Below are 19,539 nucleotides of genomic sequence, written 5' to 3'. Positions count from 1 at the left end.
CGATTGAGGACAATGATCGGCAGGACGATTGCTATACAGATCACAAAATGTCCCCTGTTTGCAAGAGGAGGCACATCAGCCCAAACTCTCCTGCTGGCACCATTCACCCCTAGACCTACGGACGTGTCGCTGGCCATTCTAACGACCCTGCACACACTGATCACCGAAATCCAGCAGAGGATGCCTTCCGGACCTACGCCTTCACAGGACATGTAAGAGCCTCCGGAACTAAGCTCGCCTGCGGAAAGAGAAGCCAAGGGGGGAGCAGGGTCTCGCCACCACCCCCACTCATCACCACCACCTTGTTGAGAAAAGAACCCACCCAGAGCCCCTGCTCCACAGACGGACACAACTACCATGGCTACGGGCACAAAGGACAGCAACTACTTCATTGCGGCTGACAGGGAACCTATGCATGCGGGTGAGGCGCTAGGGCCTCCCCACCCAACAGTTGGATCCTTTTCATTCTGTCATGTCAAGGGCCACTGAACTGTTTCAGTTATTCGCTGAGGAGACAAAGAAAGAAGGCTTCCTGTACCAACCGCGTGAGTTGAGAAGGAAGACCATTGTGTCTGTTCCCTTCCTGGATGACATCTAGGAGGAAGGACTGGCTCTATTGAGAAACCAGGGTATGGCCTGACCAAGCTGGACAGGTTGTTAAAGTATAGGGTTCTAGATTCAGCCCCCAGGTGCTTAAGGTCTCAGCCCTTGCCCGATTCAGTGGTTTAGGCAGCAACCAGGAAGCGCGCTCGGTGAATCTGTCATCTGCAGCCATGGTACCTCCGGACCACGGTGAAGAAGCTGGATGCAATGGTTAAGAGGATAATTTATGCAGCCTCTACCATCAAGGCAACTAACACCCTATCTATTTTCTCCTGATATGTCCAGGATCTATGGTTCAAGTTGGGTTCTGTTTTGGACTTCTTGCCCAAAGACAAGAAGGTCGAGGATACCTACGTCCACATCCCCATTCAAAAGAAACTCTGCAAGTTCCTATGGTTCGTAGTTTAAGGTCAGCATTACCAGTTCAATGCTCTGCCTTTTGCCTTGAAATCAGCAAGAGAATTTTGACTGTGCCTGGCACCAGTGGCTATATGTCTTCATCTGCAAGGCATCCATGTTTACCTGGAAGACTGGCTGGCGAGAGCCTCGAGAGGTTGCATACCTCCAAAGCTCCGGTTAAGTCTTTAAGCGCAGCTGTGCGCCAACCTCAGCCTTTGTCCTAGGGGACAGCAGTGGAGTGGAGGGGAGGTTCCTTTCGTTACTGCTCTTTTGGTAGGACGAGAGGAGCCGCCAGTCAAGGAAGTCAACAAAAAAAAGTACCCTTGGTGGTCCGAAATAGGGGTGCCAAAGCCACTCAGGCAGCTGCCTCTTAACTTCAGGCACTGCCGCAGCCGCTCCAAAACAGTCATGAGGCCATGTTCCATTGTTCACCGGTTGGGGGCAGACTGTCTCGGCATCTCAAAGAATGGCGAGCTATTACTTTGGATGCGTGGGTTTTGGCTACAATAGCCCATGGCTACTGCCTTCACATCCTAAAGCGGCCTCACAACAATCCACCAGGGACTCTGGATCCGCTCTTTATGCAGGAAATCTTGACCCAGCTGGAGAAAGGCGCTATAGAACTGGTGCATGTAGCGGAGAGGAACAAGAGATGGTATTCCCCATATTTTTTCATTCCAAAGAGAGACTGGCGATTGAGACCCATTTGGACTTGCTTTGGTTCAACAAATTTCTCATGAAGGACAAGTTCAAGATGGTCACTCTTTCTCAGGTCCTCCAGGCCCTTCGTCTTTAGGATTGGTTGGTGTCTCTGGACCTCCAGGATGCTTACTTTAATGTGCCGATTCATCCAAAGCACAAAGTACCTGAGGTTTGCAGCTGGAAGCTTGCACGCTCAGTTTCGGGGCTTGGCATTCGGATTGACCTCCTCCCCGAGGGTCTTCACCAAGCTAATGGTGGTAGTGGCTGTGTAACTCCAGCGAGGGGAGGGGTTTCACGTCTACCCCTTCCTGGACGACTGGCTGATCCATGCGCATTCTCCTGAGCAAGCGATGTATAATCTGCCTCACCTGCCACTCCCTCCACAAGCTGGGCTTCTCCCTCAATTTCAAGAAGTCTCGTCTGACACATTCCCAACATCTCCAGTACATTGGGGCTGTGTTGGACACGTCCTTTGGGAAGTGCTCGCCTCCCAAGGTGAGGGCTCATCACATGGTGCAGATTGGGGACACATTTCAACATTCCCACCGACTCCTGTCTTTCGAATTTGTAAGGTGGCTCGGCCTCATGGCATCCTGCATTCTTCTGGTGCCAGAGGCTAGGCTGACTGAGATTCCTGCAATGGGTCCTCAAGATGCAGTGGTCACAATTCTCAGGCAAGATGTCGGATTCCATTCAGAGTCCACTCTCGGTCTCGCAGGATCTTCTGTGGTGGGCCAACGAGGAGAACCTGATGAAGGGTGAGCAGTTTTTGCAACCGTGGCCCGAGGTGAAGGTGGTGACAGACGCTTCCCTCACAGGATGGGGAGCTCATGTCGACAAAACTGTATTTCGAAGGGATTTTGTCCTCCGACGTATTCCTCATCTTAGATATCTCCTTCTAGCTCTGCTGGCCTCGGAAAAATTTTTCTCTCTAGAGGGCGCTGCGCGTCGACGTCCTCAGAGTCGATGTCCCTCGACAGCCGCCGTATCGACGTCAAAGTCATCCTGCCTATAAAGGCCGCACGCAGCGTCCGTTGCTCAGTTCCGTTTTTCCGCGCTTACTCAGTGCCTCGGAATATCGTTGCTCAGTTCTTGTCAGATTAATTCATATTTACCTCGAGTTATTTGATCCGTACTCGATGGCTTCCTCGTCGGAACCGACAACTCCTCGATCCGGCTTCAAAAAATGCCGAGATTGTGGGAAAAAGATGTCGCTGACTGACCCTCAGAGTTTGTCTGTGGTGTTTGGGAGCTGAACACCATTGTTAGGAATTCGAGGACTGTATGTCCATGACAGCTAAGGCCCTGAAGGAGCGTAGGGGGAAGCTGGAGAAAGGTAAGACTTTTAAAGCTTCTTCTTCGTCGACAAAGTCGAGGCACTCGTCTCCTCGTCAACATTCGCGCTCCAGGTCTCGGAGTGGGTCCCATCATACCTCGAGATTGAAGCACTCGAAGAGGAGACGTCAAAGATCCCCTTCTCCGTCTTCCTCTGTTTCGCCAAAAAGAATCCCTTGCCCCACGAAACATAGTTCCCGGGCTGAATGGGAGGAATTCCGCAAAAATATGATGAGCGTCTTCGAGAAAGCGGCCTTGACCCCCTCGAAGACTGCCGAGAGCGATGCTCTGGTCGAAAGACCCGAAGGTCAAAAACGCCGCGAGTCGCAGTACCCGGCGAAAGAAACCTCTGGAGCGCGTTTTCGAACCCTCGAGTAGGACTATGACCTCCAAACCTTCCTCGAAGGTTCCGTCGACGAGGGTTCCGTCGACGCCGAGGTCGGTGTCTTCGACGCCGTTGTCGAAGGGACCTTCGACACACGGGTCTGTCGACTCGACGCCAAGAAAAGTCACGGTTACGACACACCCAGTGACTATCCCCAGGTCCTCGACATCGATGGCTTCGAGATTGTCGAGTAGAATTCCAATTCTGTTGAGGTCTTCGAGGCCTCCGCCTCTGCCTTTGTTTTCGATGCCACGCTCGAAGCCTTCGGCGTCGATGACATCGACTTTTTCGAGGCCGATAATGACAAGTTCGGCACCCTCTGCCTTGGAAATGGGATTTACTCCCTTTATGAGTTCAGAACAATTGAGAACTATGTCCTCAATTTTGGAAGAGGGTGAATTGTCTGAACAGGAAGACACATTTGAGTTGCAGGGACCTGTAACCCCAATTAGAGAGGAATTTTCCTCTGAAGAACGCAGGTTAAAGGATCTTCATGATTCCTTAGATGAGGCAAGTTGGTTAGACACTTCCCCTGAGGTGGAGTTTGCTAGGCCAGACCCGGGGGAGCATGCTGAAACCCCCTATAGAGCCTTAATGGCCAGGATCACAGAGTTCATAGGGTGGTCTGCACCTTCACAATCTTTCCAACAAGATGACCTCACGGATATTCTTGACAAAGGCACACAGGAGGATCCTGTGGTGCCTTTTCATAAAGCTCTTCAGAGGAAGATCATGACAAACTGGGAAACCCCAGATGTCGTACCACCAATAAATAAAAAACTGTCTACAAAGTACAGGGTATCTTCTACAGACCCAGAGTTTTTGTCTAAACACCCATCCCCAGAAAGTCTGGTGGTACAGGCAGCATCCTCTACCGATGTCAAGACGGCTTATCCTACCGTCCCACAGGACAGGGACGATAAAAAATATAATGCTATGGCAAAGAAAGTCTTTTTAACAGATTTTAACGCCATGCTACATGCTAATGCTACCTGCACCCTTGCTAGGTTCAGCCATACACTTTGGGAGTGTGCTTCTACAGCGGCTGACTGCTTTCCGGAGGGAGAAGAAAGGGATGCGTTCCTGAATATTATACAGGACGGTAAAGACGCTATGTGCGAATCCCTCCAGACGGGCATTGATTCGGCTGACAGTATCAGCAGAGCAATGGCGGCAAGTACATCAACCAGGAGATTCGCTTGGTTGAGAAAGTCTGGTTTTGCCCCAGATGTGCAAGCCAGGCTCTTGAACATGCCATTCGATGGCTCTTCTTTGTTCGGGAAAAAGGCTGATGACAGTTTAAAGAAACTGCAAACTTCAAAAGCAGCAGCTAAATCCCTAGGAGCTGCAATCCGTCAGACTCCTTTTCGTCCCACAGGAACCTCTGTGAGGGGCAAGTCCTTTCGCTTCTACTCTGCATTCGGAAGAGTAGAGGACGACCGGTTCAAAGGGGACAAAGAAGAACTACCCGAGGTGGACGGGGTAGATGGTCAAAAGCCGCAGCAACAGCAGGTGCCTCTTTACCATCGGGATCTGCATCAGCCGCCCCAAAACCACTGAGGACTTCCCTCACAGGACACCTGTAGGAGGCAGATTGACTCAACATCTGGCGGTATGGCAGGCTATCACGTCAGATGTTCCTCCGACGTATTCCTCATCGACCCTCCCATCCATCCCCGCAGTTCTACTTCCCTTGTTGTTGCAGCTTACGCTCCTTCAGGGTGATTAGTTTAGTCCAGAAAGTATTATTGTGGGCTACAAAACGGAACTGAGCAACGGACGCTGCGCGCAGCCTTTATAGGCAGGATGATGTTGACGTCGATACGGCGGCTGTCGAGGGACATCGAATCGGAGGACGTCAACGCGCAGCGCCCTCTAGAGAGAAAAAATTTTCTGAGGCCAGCAGAGCTGGAAGCAGATATCTAAGATGAGGAATATGTCAGAGGACCATCCCGTTGAAAGAACGTTACAAGGTAAGAAATAACTTGTTCTTCTCCTCTAACCCAATCACTGCCCTCTGGGTCATACTGACCCATCCAATGACGGTCCTCTACCCAAGCTCCACTCCTGGTGGCCATCTTAGATTTGGTAAGCATTTAAAGTGGCAGTATGAACCGAGAAGAGCCAAAGGGAAAGGAGGGGGAGTTTGCAGTGCAAATCCACTCTGAGCAGGCAGAGCACGATCTCTCACGAGTGGGAGTTGGCTCAGGAAGTCCTTCTGGAGATCTTCACCCTTTGGGGAACCCCACAAGTGGAGCTCTTCACGGCCAGTGCCAACCGGAAGTGCGAAAAATTCTGCTCAAGGGAATTTCCTCCAAGAGGACCTTTAGGATACTCATTTGTTGTGGATTGATCATTCCCACTTCTGTATGAGTTTCCTCTGGTCCTCGTCATTCCTCAAGTGTTAAGGGGGATGGGTGTCTGGGTTCTCCATCCAGAGGTCAAGACTCTCAACCTTCACGCTTGGTATCTGAAAGGTTGAGATATAAGGATTGAGACCTTCCGGATGGCGTGATGGAGGTGTTACTTTCGGCCAGGTGGCTGGCAACCAAATCCCTGTAACTTGCCGTAAATTTTGCGACTGCAGAGGACCAGATGTTGATCCTTTTTCAGTGTTCCATGCCCATGGTTTTGGCTTTCTTGCTTTCTTTGGCCCACAGGGGCCTTCAAGTAGGTACCATTAAAGGTGACCTAGCAGCGCGGTCTATCTTCAATTGCTCGTCTGAAGAATGTTCTTATTTTAAGATTCCTTTTGATTTCCCAATTTCTAAAAGGGCTCACTGATGTGTTCCCGACGTCCCCGTTTCAGGTGCCGGTTCGGGATGTGAATTTTGTCTTGAAATTCCTGATGGGTGCTCAATTTTACTGTTGTCTTTCATGACGGTTTTCTTAGTTTGGGTTACATCTGCTCTGAGTGAATTGCAGGCACATTCATCTAAGCCGCCCTTTACTTTGTTCCACAAGGATAGGGTTGTACTGGGGGTGCGTCCTTCCTTTTTACATAAGGTAGTGTGAGTTTCATCTAAGACTGAAAGTGGTACTTCCTTCTTTCTATCCTCCTCATCCTGGTAAGGAAGAGGAGCGACTCCATAGGTTGGACAATAGGAGAGCTCTGAGCTTTTATATTTCTAGGATGTCCAGGGTTAGAGTGGATGATCAACTCTTTGTGGGGTTTGCTGGACACCGATTGGGCCAGGCTGTTACCAAACAGACCATGTCCAGGTGGATTATCCTCACCATTACTGAATGTTACAGATTGGCAGGCAAGGACCCTCCTGAAGGGTTGTGAGCTCATTACACACGGGCGTGGCTACTTCCACAGCCCTGCAGCAGGGAGTTGCTATTAAGAATATTTGTGACGCAGCGACATGGGCTTCTATTCACACTTTTGTCAAACATTAATCCCTGGATACGCTCCATGGTCAAAGTAAGGCCTTTGGTAAGGCGGTTCTTTATCTGATTGGTTATTCTAATTTTTTTCCCCTCCAATTTCTGGTACTGCTTTGGGAGTCCGTCAAAGATGTGGAATACATTGGAGGGCACAATCCATTTGAAGAACAAGTTACTTACCAACTGGTAACATTCTTTCGACGATGTTCCATCCAACGTATTCCACATCACCCTCCCAGCCAGCCCCTCTGAAGAATTTCCTATGCTATTGCAGCTTAAGTTCCCCCAAGGCTATGTGCAGTCTAGCTGGCATTGTGTACGAGTATGTTGCACGTTAAGGAGGAAAAAACATAAATTGAGGCTACTGGCGCTGTGCATCCTATTTATAACATCCGATGACGTCGCCCTCGACGGAGGCCTTCGAGGGAAATCGACCCGACGCCATCGACGCAGGACGCCCATTGCCGAAAGATGTCCGAAGTACACCGCTGTGGACATTACGTTGGAGGAACATGCAGTCGAAAGAATGTTACCAGTTGGTAAGTAACTTGTTCTTCTCCAGCATGGGTCTGGCATGGATTTGCATGCAAACTGCAGCACCCCACACCTTCGCAAGGCACAACTGCCTGCAGCAGCACGCATGCGTGCAAATGGCACAAAATGGCTGTTACAGTAAGGTAAGCCCCGCAGCTTCTGCGGTTATTGTTATGTATGCATGCAGCGATACTTGGTACACAGGCTTAAATTTAAGGGGTTCTGTTTGCCTGTTTTTTTCTCCTCCTGTCATGTATACTGCTATGAAATCAATTCACAGCATGTGAATGTATGAAAGATCCAATTCTGGAGAACAGTTATTTTCTACCCAGAACTACATTTCGAAGGGATTGTGTCCTCCGACGTATTCCTTATCTTAGATAGAAATCCTTCAGCTTTGCTGGCCTCGGAAAATTTTTTCGCCAGAGGGCGCTGCGCGTCGATGATCGCCGAGTCGATGACCCTCGACGGCCTCCGTGCCGACGTCGACGTCATCCTGCCTATAAAGGCCGCGCGCAGCGTCCGTTGCTCAGTTCCGTTTTTCCGCGCTTCGTTGTGCCTCGGAACACCGTTGCTCAGTTCTCGTCAAGATAACGTATATAATAACTACTATTTACCTCGATATCGATGGCATCCTCCTCCGACCCGACGACCCCTCGGTCCGGTTTCAAAAAGTGCCGAGACTGCGGGAAGAAAATGTCGTTGACGGACCCTCACAGGGTCTGTTTGTGGTGTCTGGGAATCACGCACCAGAGTTCGGAGTGTGAGGAATGCCTTTCCATGACGGCGAAAGCCTTGAAGGAGCGTAGGGGGAAGCTCGAGAGAGGTAGGTCAACTTTAACTTCCTCGAAAGCTTCTTCGGTAGAGTCGAGACGTTCGTCTCCTCACCATAAAAAACACTCTCGATCTAGATCACGAAGTGGCTCCCACCACTCGTCGACATCGAGACACTCGAAGAAGAGACGTAGGAGATCCCCTTCGTCATCTTCGTCGAGTTCTCCTGAGAGAGTTCATTGCCCCACAAAACGCAGCTCGCAAGCTGAGTGGGAGGAATTCAGGAAAAAGATGCTAAGCGTCTTCGAGAAAGCGGCCTCGTCCCCCTCGAAGACAGCTGAGGGTGATACCCCGGGTAAAAAACCCAAAAAATCTAAACGCCGCGAGTCGCAGTACCCGGCGGAAAAGTCAACCCGAAAGCGCCTCGAGCCATCGGGAGATAAAGCATCATCGACGCCATCGTCGAAAACTCCTTCGAAACAGAGGTCGGCGCCATCGACGCCGTTGTCGAAGGATTCATCGGCGCATCAGTCGATCGAGTCGACGCCGACGTCGACGCCGATATCGACGCCGGTGAAGGAAAGAACCACGGCTACTCCACAGCCAACGGTTAGACAAAAGACCTCCGACTCGACGCCGAGAACGTCGACGTCGTTCTCGAGCAGGACTCCGATCCTTTCGAGTTCTTCGAGGCCTAGTACACATTTCTCGACGCTTTTCACGGCGCCTTCGAGTACTTTCACGTCGGTGTCGACGACATCGACGTTTTCAAGGCCTGTGATGATGGCTCCTTCTGCATTGGAAATGGGGTTTATACCATTCCAAAAACCAATGTATCCCCCTTTAACCTCGATTTTTGAGGAAAGGGAGGATTCAGACCAAGATATTGATTTACAGAGGACCACATCACCAGAGCCAGAGACTTTCGCCTCTGAGGAAGGAAGATTAAAAAATCTTCAGGATGCACTTCAGGAAGCTAGTGGCTTGGACACTTCTCCTGAAGCAGAATTTATCAAACCAGACCCAGGAGAACATGCGGAGACTCCATATAGAGCTCTGATGTCTAGAATCATAGAATTTATGGGTTGGTCTGCACCTTCTCCTGCCTTTCAGCAGGATGACCTCACTGACATACTGGACAAGGGCCCACAGGAGGATCCTGTGGTTCCATTTCACTCTGCTCTACAGAGAAGGATTTTGACAAACTGGGAAACGCCAGAAATTATCCCGGCAGTAAATAAAAAACTGTCAACAAAATACAGGGTGGCTAGTTCTGACCCTGAATATTTGTCAAAACACCCTACTCCTGAGAGCTTGGTTGTACAGGCTGCAACCTCATCAGGCAGCACATCTGCATACCCCACTGCTCCGCAGGATAGGGATGACAAAAAGTATGATGCCATGGCTAAGAAGGTTTTTTCTGCCTGTAGCATGGCGTTAAAGTCTATTAACGCGACCTGTACGCTCGCTAGGTTCAGCCACACCCTTTGGGAGTGCGCTTCATCAGCGGCTGACTGCCTCCAAGAAGGAGAGGAAAGGGACGCATTTTTAAACATCATCAGGGATGGTAAAGATGCGATGTGCGAGACCCTACAAACTGGCCTAGATTCTGCTGACAGTATCAGCAGGGCCATGGCGGCAAGTACCACAATCCGCAGGCATGCGTGGTTGAGGAAGTCTGGTTTTGCCTCTGACGTGCAGACCAGGCTTTTGAATATGCCCTTTGACGGTTCTACCCTCTTTGGAAAGAAGGCGGATGACAGTTTGGAGAAACTGCAAACGTCCAAGGCAGCAGCCAAGTCATTGGGAGCTGCTATCCGTCAGAATACCTTTCGTCCTTCGGGATCATCGTGGAGAGGACGGTCCTTTCGTTACTATTCCTCATATGGAAGGGGCAGGGGACGACCGGCTCAAAGAGGCCAAGGAAGATTTACCCGTGGTGGACGGGGTAGGGGAAAGAAAGCCGCACCCGCAGGAGCAGGAGCCACTTTACCTTCGGCAACTGCATCAGCCGCTTCAAAACCACTCTGAGGTCTCCCCTCACAGAACACCAGTAGGGGGCAGGTTAACTCACCATCTGACGGAATGGCAGGCTATTACGTCAGATGCTTGGGCTCTGGAGACAGTGGCCCAAGGTTACTGCCTGCCCTTCCTACATATCCCTCAGAGTCATCCACCGGGGAACAACCCTTTGAAGCTTCCAGATCCGCTCCTCTTGCAGGAGGTTTTAGACCTGCTAGAGAAAGGTGCCATAGAACTGGTACCTGTAGCGGAAAGGAACAAGGGTTGGTACTCCCCCTACTTCATAATACCGAAGAAGGACGGAGGACTGAGACCCATCTTAGACTTACGGGAATTGAACAAATTCCTCCGAAAGGACAAGTTCAAGATGGTGACTCTCTCTCAGATCCTTCAGGCCCTCCAGCTTCAGGACTGGTTGGTATCTCTAGACCTCCAGGACGCTTATTTCCATGTGCCGATCCATCCCAGGCACAGGAGATACCTGAGGTTCGCAATTGGCAGCTCTCATTATCAATTTCGAGTTCTGCCATTTGGGCTAACCTCCGCCCCGAGGGTCTTTACCAAGCTAATGTCGGTTGTGGCTGCAAGTCTAAGGAGGGAAGGGATTCATGTCTACCCTTACCTAGACGATTGGTTGATCAGAGCTGTATCTTCGGAACAGGCTCAGAGACAACTAGATTATGTTTGCCACTTCCTTCACAAGCTGGGCTTCTCCCTCAATTTAAAGAAGTCACAGATGATACCATCACAGAGACTCCAATTCATTGGAGCAGTCCTGGACACTTCCCTGGGAAAAGCCTTGCCACCAGAGGTGAGGGCTCGAGATATTCTGCAGATGGTCATCAGATTTCAGAATGCCCAATATCTCCCAGCCTACGACTTTCTGAGGTTGCTAGGCCTCATGGCATCCTGCATATTCCTCGTGCCGGAGGCTCGCCTGAGAATGAGATCCCTCCAGTGGGCACTGAGAACTCAGTGGTCACAGTTCTCAGGAAGGATGACAGATCTCCTTCGGATCCCGGTCAAAGTAGCCCGAGACCTTCAGTGGTGGGCCTGTCGGGAGAACATCCTGAAAGGAGAAATGTTTTGGCAACCATGGCCGGAGATAACAGTAGTCACGGATGCCTCACTCACGGGGTGGGGAGCTCACGCCAACGACTTGACCATCAGCGGTCGTTGGTCTCCATCGGAGTCCAGACTACATATCAACCTGTTGGAGCTGAGAGCCATCAGACTAGCGCTGAAGGCTTTTCTGCCGTCTGTACGGGGAAGAAACGTCCTAATAATGACGGACAATACAGTGGCCATGCACTACCTCAACAAAAGAGGAGGCGTAGGCTCACTACCACTGTGCAGAGAGGCGATGCAGCTCTGGTTTTGGGCAATTCAGGAAGGAATCTCTCTATCGGCAATTCACCTAGCCGGAGAGAAGAACTTGACAGCGGACGCTCTGAGCAGGCAGAGCACAGTCTCTCACGAGTGGGAGATAGCTCAGGAAGTCCTTCAAGAGATCTTCGCCCTTTGGGGAACCCCTCAAGTGGATCTGTTCGCCACCAGTATCAACAGGAAGTGCGACAGATTTTGCTCAAGGGAATTTCCCCCGAGAGGAGCTCTAGGAGATGCGTTCGTAGTGGACTGGGAGTTCCCACTTCTGTACGCGTTCCCTCCGGTCCCTGTCATTCCTCAAATGATCAGGAGGTTGAGAAGGTTTCGGAAGACCATGATCCTAATTGCCCCGGATTGGGCCAGGAGAACGTGGTACCCGGACCTTCTAGACATGTCCATCTGCCCTCCAATTCGACTGCCATACAGAGAGGATCTTCTCTCGCAGAAGGAAGGTCAGGTTCTCCATCCAGCCATCAAGACCCTCAACCTTCACGCTTGGTGTCTGAAAGGTTGAGGTACAAGGATTGGGACCTTCCGGATGATGTTATGGAGGTGTTGCTTTCGGCCAGAAGGCCGGCAACTAAAACTCTATACCGCTGCCGTTGGAACAAATTTTGCAGCTGGTGCAGAGAAAAGAATATTGAACCCTTTTCTTGTGGTACACCTATGGTGTTGTCATTCTTACTTTACCTGGCTAATTCAGGCCTACAGGTTGGCACAATTAAGGGCTATCTCGCAGCGCTATCAATCTTTAAGCGCACTGCAGAGGAGCCTTCATACTTCAAAATTCCATTGGTAATACAATACCTAAAAGGATTAACTAATGTTTATCCCCCGAAACCTTTTCAAGTTCCCTTATGGGATTTAAACCTAATTTTAAACTTCCTAAAGGGTGCCCCTTTTGAACCACTACACTCTTGTTCATTGAAGCTTCTCACCCTCAAAACTGTTTTGCTAATAGCATTGACATCTGCTAGAAGGGTTAGCGAGTTGCAAGCCTTATCGTGTAAACCTCCACATACAATCTTTTACAAGGACAAAGTTGTTCTTCAGGTGAAGCCTAACTTCCTCCCGAAGGTAGTCTCGGAGTTTCACATCACTCAGAAGATTATATTACCTTCTTTCTACCCTCCTCCTCATCCGGGGAAGGAGGAAGAGAGACTGCACAGGCTGGACCCTAAGCGAGCCTTGAGCTTCTATATCAGCAGATTGGCTAAGATCAGACAAGCAGACCAACTCTTTGTAGGTTATGCAGGACATAAGTTGGGCCTTCCAATAACAAAACAAACCATCTCCAGATGGATTATTTTAGCCATTCTGGAGTGCTACAAATTGGCAGGAAAGGAGCCTCCTCAAAATCTAAGGGCTCATTCTACCAGGGGTATCGCAACATCCTCAGCCCTTCAAAGAGGGGTGCCAATTCGAGATATATGTGCGGCTGCCACATGGTCGTCCGCACATACATTTACCAAATTCTATAGCCTGGATTCCTCCTCTAGTCAAGAAACTAGATTCGGCAAGGCTGTGTTACACTCTGTCCATTCTGGAAGGGTAACATAACTTTTATTACTCCCGCCTCCAGTCACAATACCACTGCTATGGGAGTCTATCTAAGATAAGGAATACGTCGGAGGACACAATCCCTTCGAAGAACTAGTTACTCTTACCTTGTAACGTTCTTTCGATGGGATGTTCCTCCGACGTATTCCTTATCGACCCTCCCATCCATCCCCGCAGTATGACTTCCTGTGGGTTTGCAGCCTATGCTCCTTCAAGGTGATTAGTCTAATCCAAAAACATTACTGGGGACTACAAAACGGAACTGAGCAACGGACGCTGCGCGCGGCCTTTATAGGCAGGATGACGTCGACGTCGGCACGGAGGCCGTCGAGGGTCATCGACTCGGCGATCATCGACGCGCAGCGCCCTCTGGCGAAAAAATTTTCCGAGGCCAGCAAAGCTGAAGGATTTCTATCTAAGATAAGGAATACGTCGGAGGAACATCCCATCGAAAGAACGTTACAAGGTAAGAGTAACTAGTTCTTCTCCAGCGTTGGTATCGTTCATAGATTCACATGCTCCCTCCAGTCAAGCACTCTCTGTATGCGTTCTTACTCCAGCAAGAGTGGTTAAAATCTGATGGGAATCTGCTCGACGTCCTATTGGTAGGGACCAAAAGCACCCACAGTGATGTGGGTAGGACAGTCAGGGTGTCAAAAGGTTTGTATTAGGAATGGTATTAAAATATGTTAGCTGGGATTTCTAGCCTGACTGGGAATATTCATAGCATGTGAATCTAGGAAACATACCAACGCTGGAGAAATGGAGTTACAGGTAAGAAACTACTCCCTTCTTGCCGTTACTCAGTACTCTGCACAGCCTCTCACCGCAGGTCTCTGCCGTTTTCTCCAAGTCCAATATAGACCCTACCTCTGTCCGCTGCAGTCTGGGCAGTGACCAGTCGTCGCCACTATTCGAAACCAAGCAAGTCACTCTTCCTTGTAGGTAACAGAGCCCTTATTAAGAGCTCAGATCACAGGCTGCAGCTCTTTCTTGGTGAGCCACTCCACTGACAACAGGTTCTCACATAAACTTTCTTAAACCTCTTCTGGTGGTGACGAAGTGTGATGTTCATTTGGGATGAGTCCTCACTCGCATCTTAGGCAAGCATGAACTATGTACAGGGTAAATTATATACAATATAACATACTGCAAGTTAATTTTGAGTGGATGTAAACTAGTCCATTTACAGTTTTTATAATTGGTGTCAAATTATAAGAGTAAAAATGATTTGCACATGATCTCTGAAAAATACTTTTGTGCAATACTGGTTAGTTTAACTGAGAACATTTGTTACAAAAGAGAATTATCATTTGTAACTGTTTTCCCTTGCAATTATATGATCCAAAAATGCTAGGAAAATGAAAAGCTGCAATGCTTTGGTTTACTCCATGGGCATCTGGACACACAGCCCTACAGGAGCTGAACAGAAATAAACCATTTCTTTTATCATGTGCAATTTCGAATGGATTGTGTCCTCCCACAAATTCCTTATCTTAGATATTTCCGAATATCTAGCTTCCTGTTTTGGAGAAAAAAAATACCCTTTAGAGGGCGCTGTGTGTCGATGTTGAGTCGATGTCCCTCGGAGGTCTCCGTCCTGATGGCGACATCATCTCTGGTATAAGTATCGCGTACAGCGCATGTTGCTCTGTTCAGTTTTTCCTCGTTTCACAGCTTTGGTAACGTAACACTTGGTTCTCTGATTCTTCGAATCTCTTCGAGTTTCTTAAGAACATTCTTCAGTTTTTCGACAAAGTGGCTTCTTATCTGCTCTGTCAACTTCTCGGTCGAGATTAAAATAAATGCTGCGACTGTGGTACTAAAATGTCCATGACGGACCCACACAAGATCTACCTGTGGTGTCTAGGGGCAGAACACCCGTGTTCAGAGTGCAACAAATGCATGTCGATGACGGCCAAGGCCTTGAGTTGAGCACAGAGGGGAGTTGGAGAGAGGTAGTCCTTTAAAATCTATCACCCCATCCAAACGTAAATCTTCTGACAAGTCTAGACCTTTCATAAAAAAAACATACACTCCCGGTCACGAAGTGGGTTGCATCATTACTCGTTTTAGAGGCATGGCAAAAAGAGGTGCCATAGATCGCCGTCCACTTCCTTATCCAGTTCACCCGAAAGGGTTGTTTGTCCCTCAAAACATAGTACCCCAGCCCAATGGGAGGAATTCAGAAGTATGATGGTGTTTGAGAACACAGCCGTGCCCCCCTCAAAAGCACCTAGAGACGACACCCCACACAAACCTGGAAAGCACAGAAGCCGGGAGTCCTTGACCCCAGCTGTTGCAAATCCTCTAGCGTTCTATTCCCTCGAATCGAGAGCGAACCTGTGTGACTCGTAAGAAAACGACACCGAAAAAAGCCATACGGCAAGCCCCGAAGAGTGTGTCATCGACACCCTCGGCACCAAAATTGAAGGAAAAACTATTGACGCCTCTAGTGTCAACTTACTCAATGCTATATATGACAATTGCGTCGACGTTTGTGTCAAAGCCATCAACGACTTCTGGAAATCCTTTGAAGCCTTCGACTGTTTTGTCAAAGCTGTGCGCATCGACTTTTTGATATTGTCGGCTTCCATTATGACCTCCATAGCACCGATATCCTCTTTTGAGAAGATGTACACTCTTCAACCTTGTTCAAAGTATTTTAAGACTTTCCTCTATGAGGATGGTTTTATCCTCTGCCACACCCCGGAAAAGAGGAAGAAAGGCTTCACAGACTCGACCCTAAGCGTGCAGAGTTTCTACATTACCAGATTGGCAAGACTAAGACAGAAGTATCACTTGTTTGTGGGCTAATCTGGTCATTAACTGGGTCTAGCCATCACTAAACCAACCATCTCTAGATTGATTATTTTAGCAATTTGAGTGTTAGACTGGCCAGTAAAGACCCCCAGAACATCTGAGGGCTCACTCCACCAGGGGTATCGCAACTTCGTCTGCTTTGCAGAGAGGAGTTCCAATAAAGGATACATGCAGCTGCCATATGGTCATCTGCACACACCTTTATGAAATACTACAGCCTGGATTCCTCCACTAGTCCATCTGTTTTTGGAAAGGCAGTACTGCACTCTGTGCATTCTTGATCACTTCAATTTTACTCCCTCCTCCATATAAGGTAACAGCTTTGGGTGTGTATCAAAGATGAGGAATACGTGGGAGACGCAATCCATTCGAAGAACAAGTTACTTACCCATGGTAACGTTCTTTTGACTGGATAGTCTTCCAATGTATTTTATCACCCCTCCCAGCCAACTCTTCAGTAAAACTTCCCTTGTGCGTACAGTCTGCGCTCTGTCAAGAGGAGTAACCGTCTAACTCGAGCTCAAGACAGTGCTTCCCTCTTCAAAATGGAACTGAGCAACGGGCGCTGGGTGTGATGCTTATGCCAGTGATGACGTTGGCGTAGGGACGGAGACCTCCCAGGGACATTGACTCGACCAGGCATTGACGCAAAGCCCCCCTACCACCTTTCCTACAGTTCCACACACCGATCCATCCCCTCTGACCACCTATTTATGCTAGGTGGGGTTGAGTCCATCCTCCCCCCCCCCCCCCCATCCCCTGTCCCCCCCCCCACCTCCTCCCCACCCCCGTGCCAGGAATTTTGTACCAGTCATTGCTGTCCTGAGCAGGCTTATTTCTTTGTTTTTTTTACTGTTGAACCCAAAGTTGCCCCAGATATGTAAGACTGCTAGTTTGGGGCACGCCTGTATTGGTTCATTGACCACCCTGGATAGGTGATTCCTTACTAGTTTCCAGATTAATTGCACCATGGGACATTTCAACATATGGAAGAAGGAACCCACCCCACCCTGCTTCAATCGTGAAGGCTACATGATAAGAGGTACGTTTTTAGAGTGTAGAGTACCTTTGGTCAGAAGAAATGGTTCCAGCTGGCTTCTGTTCCTGTGTGGCTATGTAGATCCTGTTGTTCCTAGGCCTCAGTCGTGGGGACAAGAGGGAGGACTTCTGGGGACTCGTATAACACGGCGAGACAGTCAGCGGCAGAAAAGGACCAACTTCGTGGTTTCAGCTCCTCGTGTCTCAGTAAATAGCACCACAGCGGTCTCACGGATACCATTCTGGACTTTCCTCGCATCTGGGGTCCAGCACTCTGTTGAGGTGGCTCAGGCTTGGTCAGCCCTGCTTACTGGGAGTCCGGAGGATCTTCCAGCAGCTCAGGTCCATCTTAAAAGTGATGCACTCTGTTTGGTGTTCCTCTCTCTGGCACTTCGATTACAGCAGCAGTACAGCCAGCTCCGAGAGGATGTCCAAACAAGTTCACTTTGGAGTTGATTGATCCCACCAACTCAAGGGGAGAAGTCGTCCTTGCAGGGCTTTTCTAGTCGAGGCGAATTTCGAGCTTCAGCACAGCAGCAGGGATTCACTGGGCAAACCAAAGGTCCTGGAGTTGCAGCAGGCGTCTCTTCCAAGTTCTTCACCGGGTTCCTTCATCCAGTGGTCGTTCTATCTTCCAAGCTAAAAACCCTTGCCTTTTATGCAGGTTTCTCCCATTCCAGTCAGGCTGTCAATCACACAGCAGGGTGGCTGTCCTTGCCGGACAGCCAGCCGGCCAATCAGCTTTGGGTGCATTCCTGTAACAAAGGGGATTATGCACAAGGAGTTATGGGCACGCCCCTTACTTCCTGCCCCTGCCAGACATACTGGAGCCAGAGGCAGGCTTCACTTGTGCATTCCACCAAAGACAAAACAAAGGGACCAAACCTGGTTCGGCTAGCAGAGTAAATCTCAAGAGGGACCTTTCCAACAAGAAATGCCAAAAAAAGACAGGGGCCATTTTGACAAAAGGGGCACCCATGGGTGCTTTACTGCTGCTGCAAACGCAGCCTGCGGTAAAAACACACAATGGTAGTAAAAAGTAAACCACTACCACAAGCCATAAATTGTAGAAATGTTAACATAAAAATGTTACACGAGAAACTAGACAAAGGGGATACTAAGTAACCCCTCAGCACCCTATGGTAAGGTATTGTGTGCTGGGTCTAGAAAGTTACAAATTGTAAGTAGTCAATTTCACTTCACTGCTCTTGGAAAAAATAGTTTATCCCTATCCAAGAGAACGTATTTAAACCTTTGGGAAACCTAAGACTTCCCTGTGCCACTGCACTGAAGGTGCTGTGCCACAATGCAAAGATGATGCCTATGGAGTTTGTCAGACTCAAAACCAAAATGAAACTTAAATCACAGAAAAGTCTCACTCTCGCCAGGTTAAAAATTAAAGTCCTAGAGTCCAACAAAAGTGCTGCGGCTCTCCACGGTAGAGAGGAATTGGCACATTTATGAGAATTCTGCCTCTCAATAAGAGTAATGCGTTTTTTTCTCAATTGAAGAGTACTGTCCAAAGACTATCGAATGAAATGAATGTGAATTGCAGCCTTATTACAGTCTCACCCCATCATTGTGAAATTAGATTATAGCATTGTTGGTCTGGTCCATAACAAGATGTTGTATATTGCTTTTCATGACTGCCAACTTTCTATTTTCTTCACAGAAAACCGTCGTTTGTTACCAAATATATTGAATCTGACGATGATCAGGTGGTAGAAGAAAATCCCCCTGAAGAGCGTTCAAATGACAATTCTGACAATGAGGTTGATATGGAAAGGTTACCTAAAGGTAGTTGCAAGTTTTTTTTTTAACCTCTAATTTGTGTAGAATTGGCTTGAGAAAATAAAGCATGCCTGAAGGTTTACTAATTCATGTGACAAGTAATGCATGAAGACTAGTGATCATTTTATAGACTGAATGGGAATATAGGTGTAACATTTTATTTCTGCATTTATTTGTTGACTTGGATCTACCAATGTTTATCACTAGCAAATTTCATTTAAATACCTTGGCTTCCTCCCTACAACTTCGAAAATTCACACCTAGTTTATTTTATACATAAACCTGAGTGCAACACTGTTGGGTAGTAATCCCAGTCAGGCTTAATCCAGTCTCTGTAATTTCTGTCCTCTGCTTAAAGACCCAAAATACCCCTTAAAGTAGAGACTCCCCCAGGTCTAATAGTCTCTGCGAAAGAGTATGTTAGTCATGTGGCTATGCTGGAGCTGATAGCAACGACAGTAATATGATTAGGCAATGACCGACTACCCTCAAGGGATGAACAAAGGAGCAAGTCCTGCATGTTTTTCGTTTATGCAAGAAGGCTGAAAAGGCAGGCACAATTGTTTTTTGAAGATCCTCCAAGTTCCAAAGATGCACTCTGAACAGCAACGGCTGCAGCAAGGTTGCCCAAGAGAGACCAGCTCATTCCACCAGTTGGTCCAGGGACGCATCCGAAAGCTCAACCTATCCGGATCCTTGAGCAGTGGCCAAAACTAGTTGTTCCCACTGGTCCTGGAGTCGACACACCAAACTAGGGTCTTCTTGTGATTAGGCAGAGGTACAGGGTGTTAAGGATT

The 19,539-nt window shown here is 48.6% G+C and overlaps 1 protein-coding gene across 1 annotated transcript in view; it reads left to right on the top strand.

Moving 5' to 3' along the window:
- Positions 1–19,539, top strand: part of ATRX (ATRX chromatin remodeler) — a 2,430,811-nt gene that overhangs the window by 201,224 nt on the left and 2,210,048 nt on the right. Inside the window, exon 5 of the mRNA XM_069612585.1 lies at positions 18,624–18,748. Coding sequence (XP_069468686.1) covers positions 18,624–18,748 — 125 coding nt within the window. The remainder of the gene's footprint in view (positions 1–18,623; positions 18,749–19,539) is intronic.

Source organism: Ambystoma mexicanum, chromosome 5p, assembly GCF_040938575.1.
Source record: "Ambystoma mexicanum isolate Mex_15411 chromosome 5p, UKY_AmexF1_1, whole genome shotgun sequence".
NCBI classification, from domain to species: domain Eukaryota; kingdom Metazoa; phylum Chordata; class Amphibia; order Caudata; family Ambystomatidae; genus Ambystoma; species Ambystoma mexicanum.
Note: the sequence above shows the minus strand (reverse complement) of the source record. Positions and strands in the feature narration are given on the sequence as shown.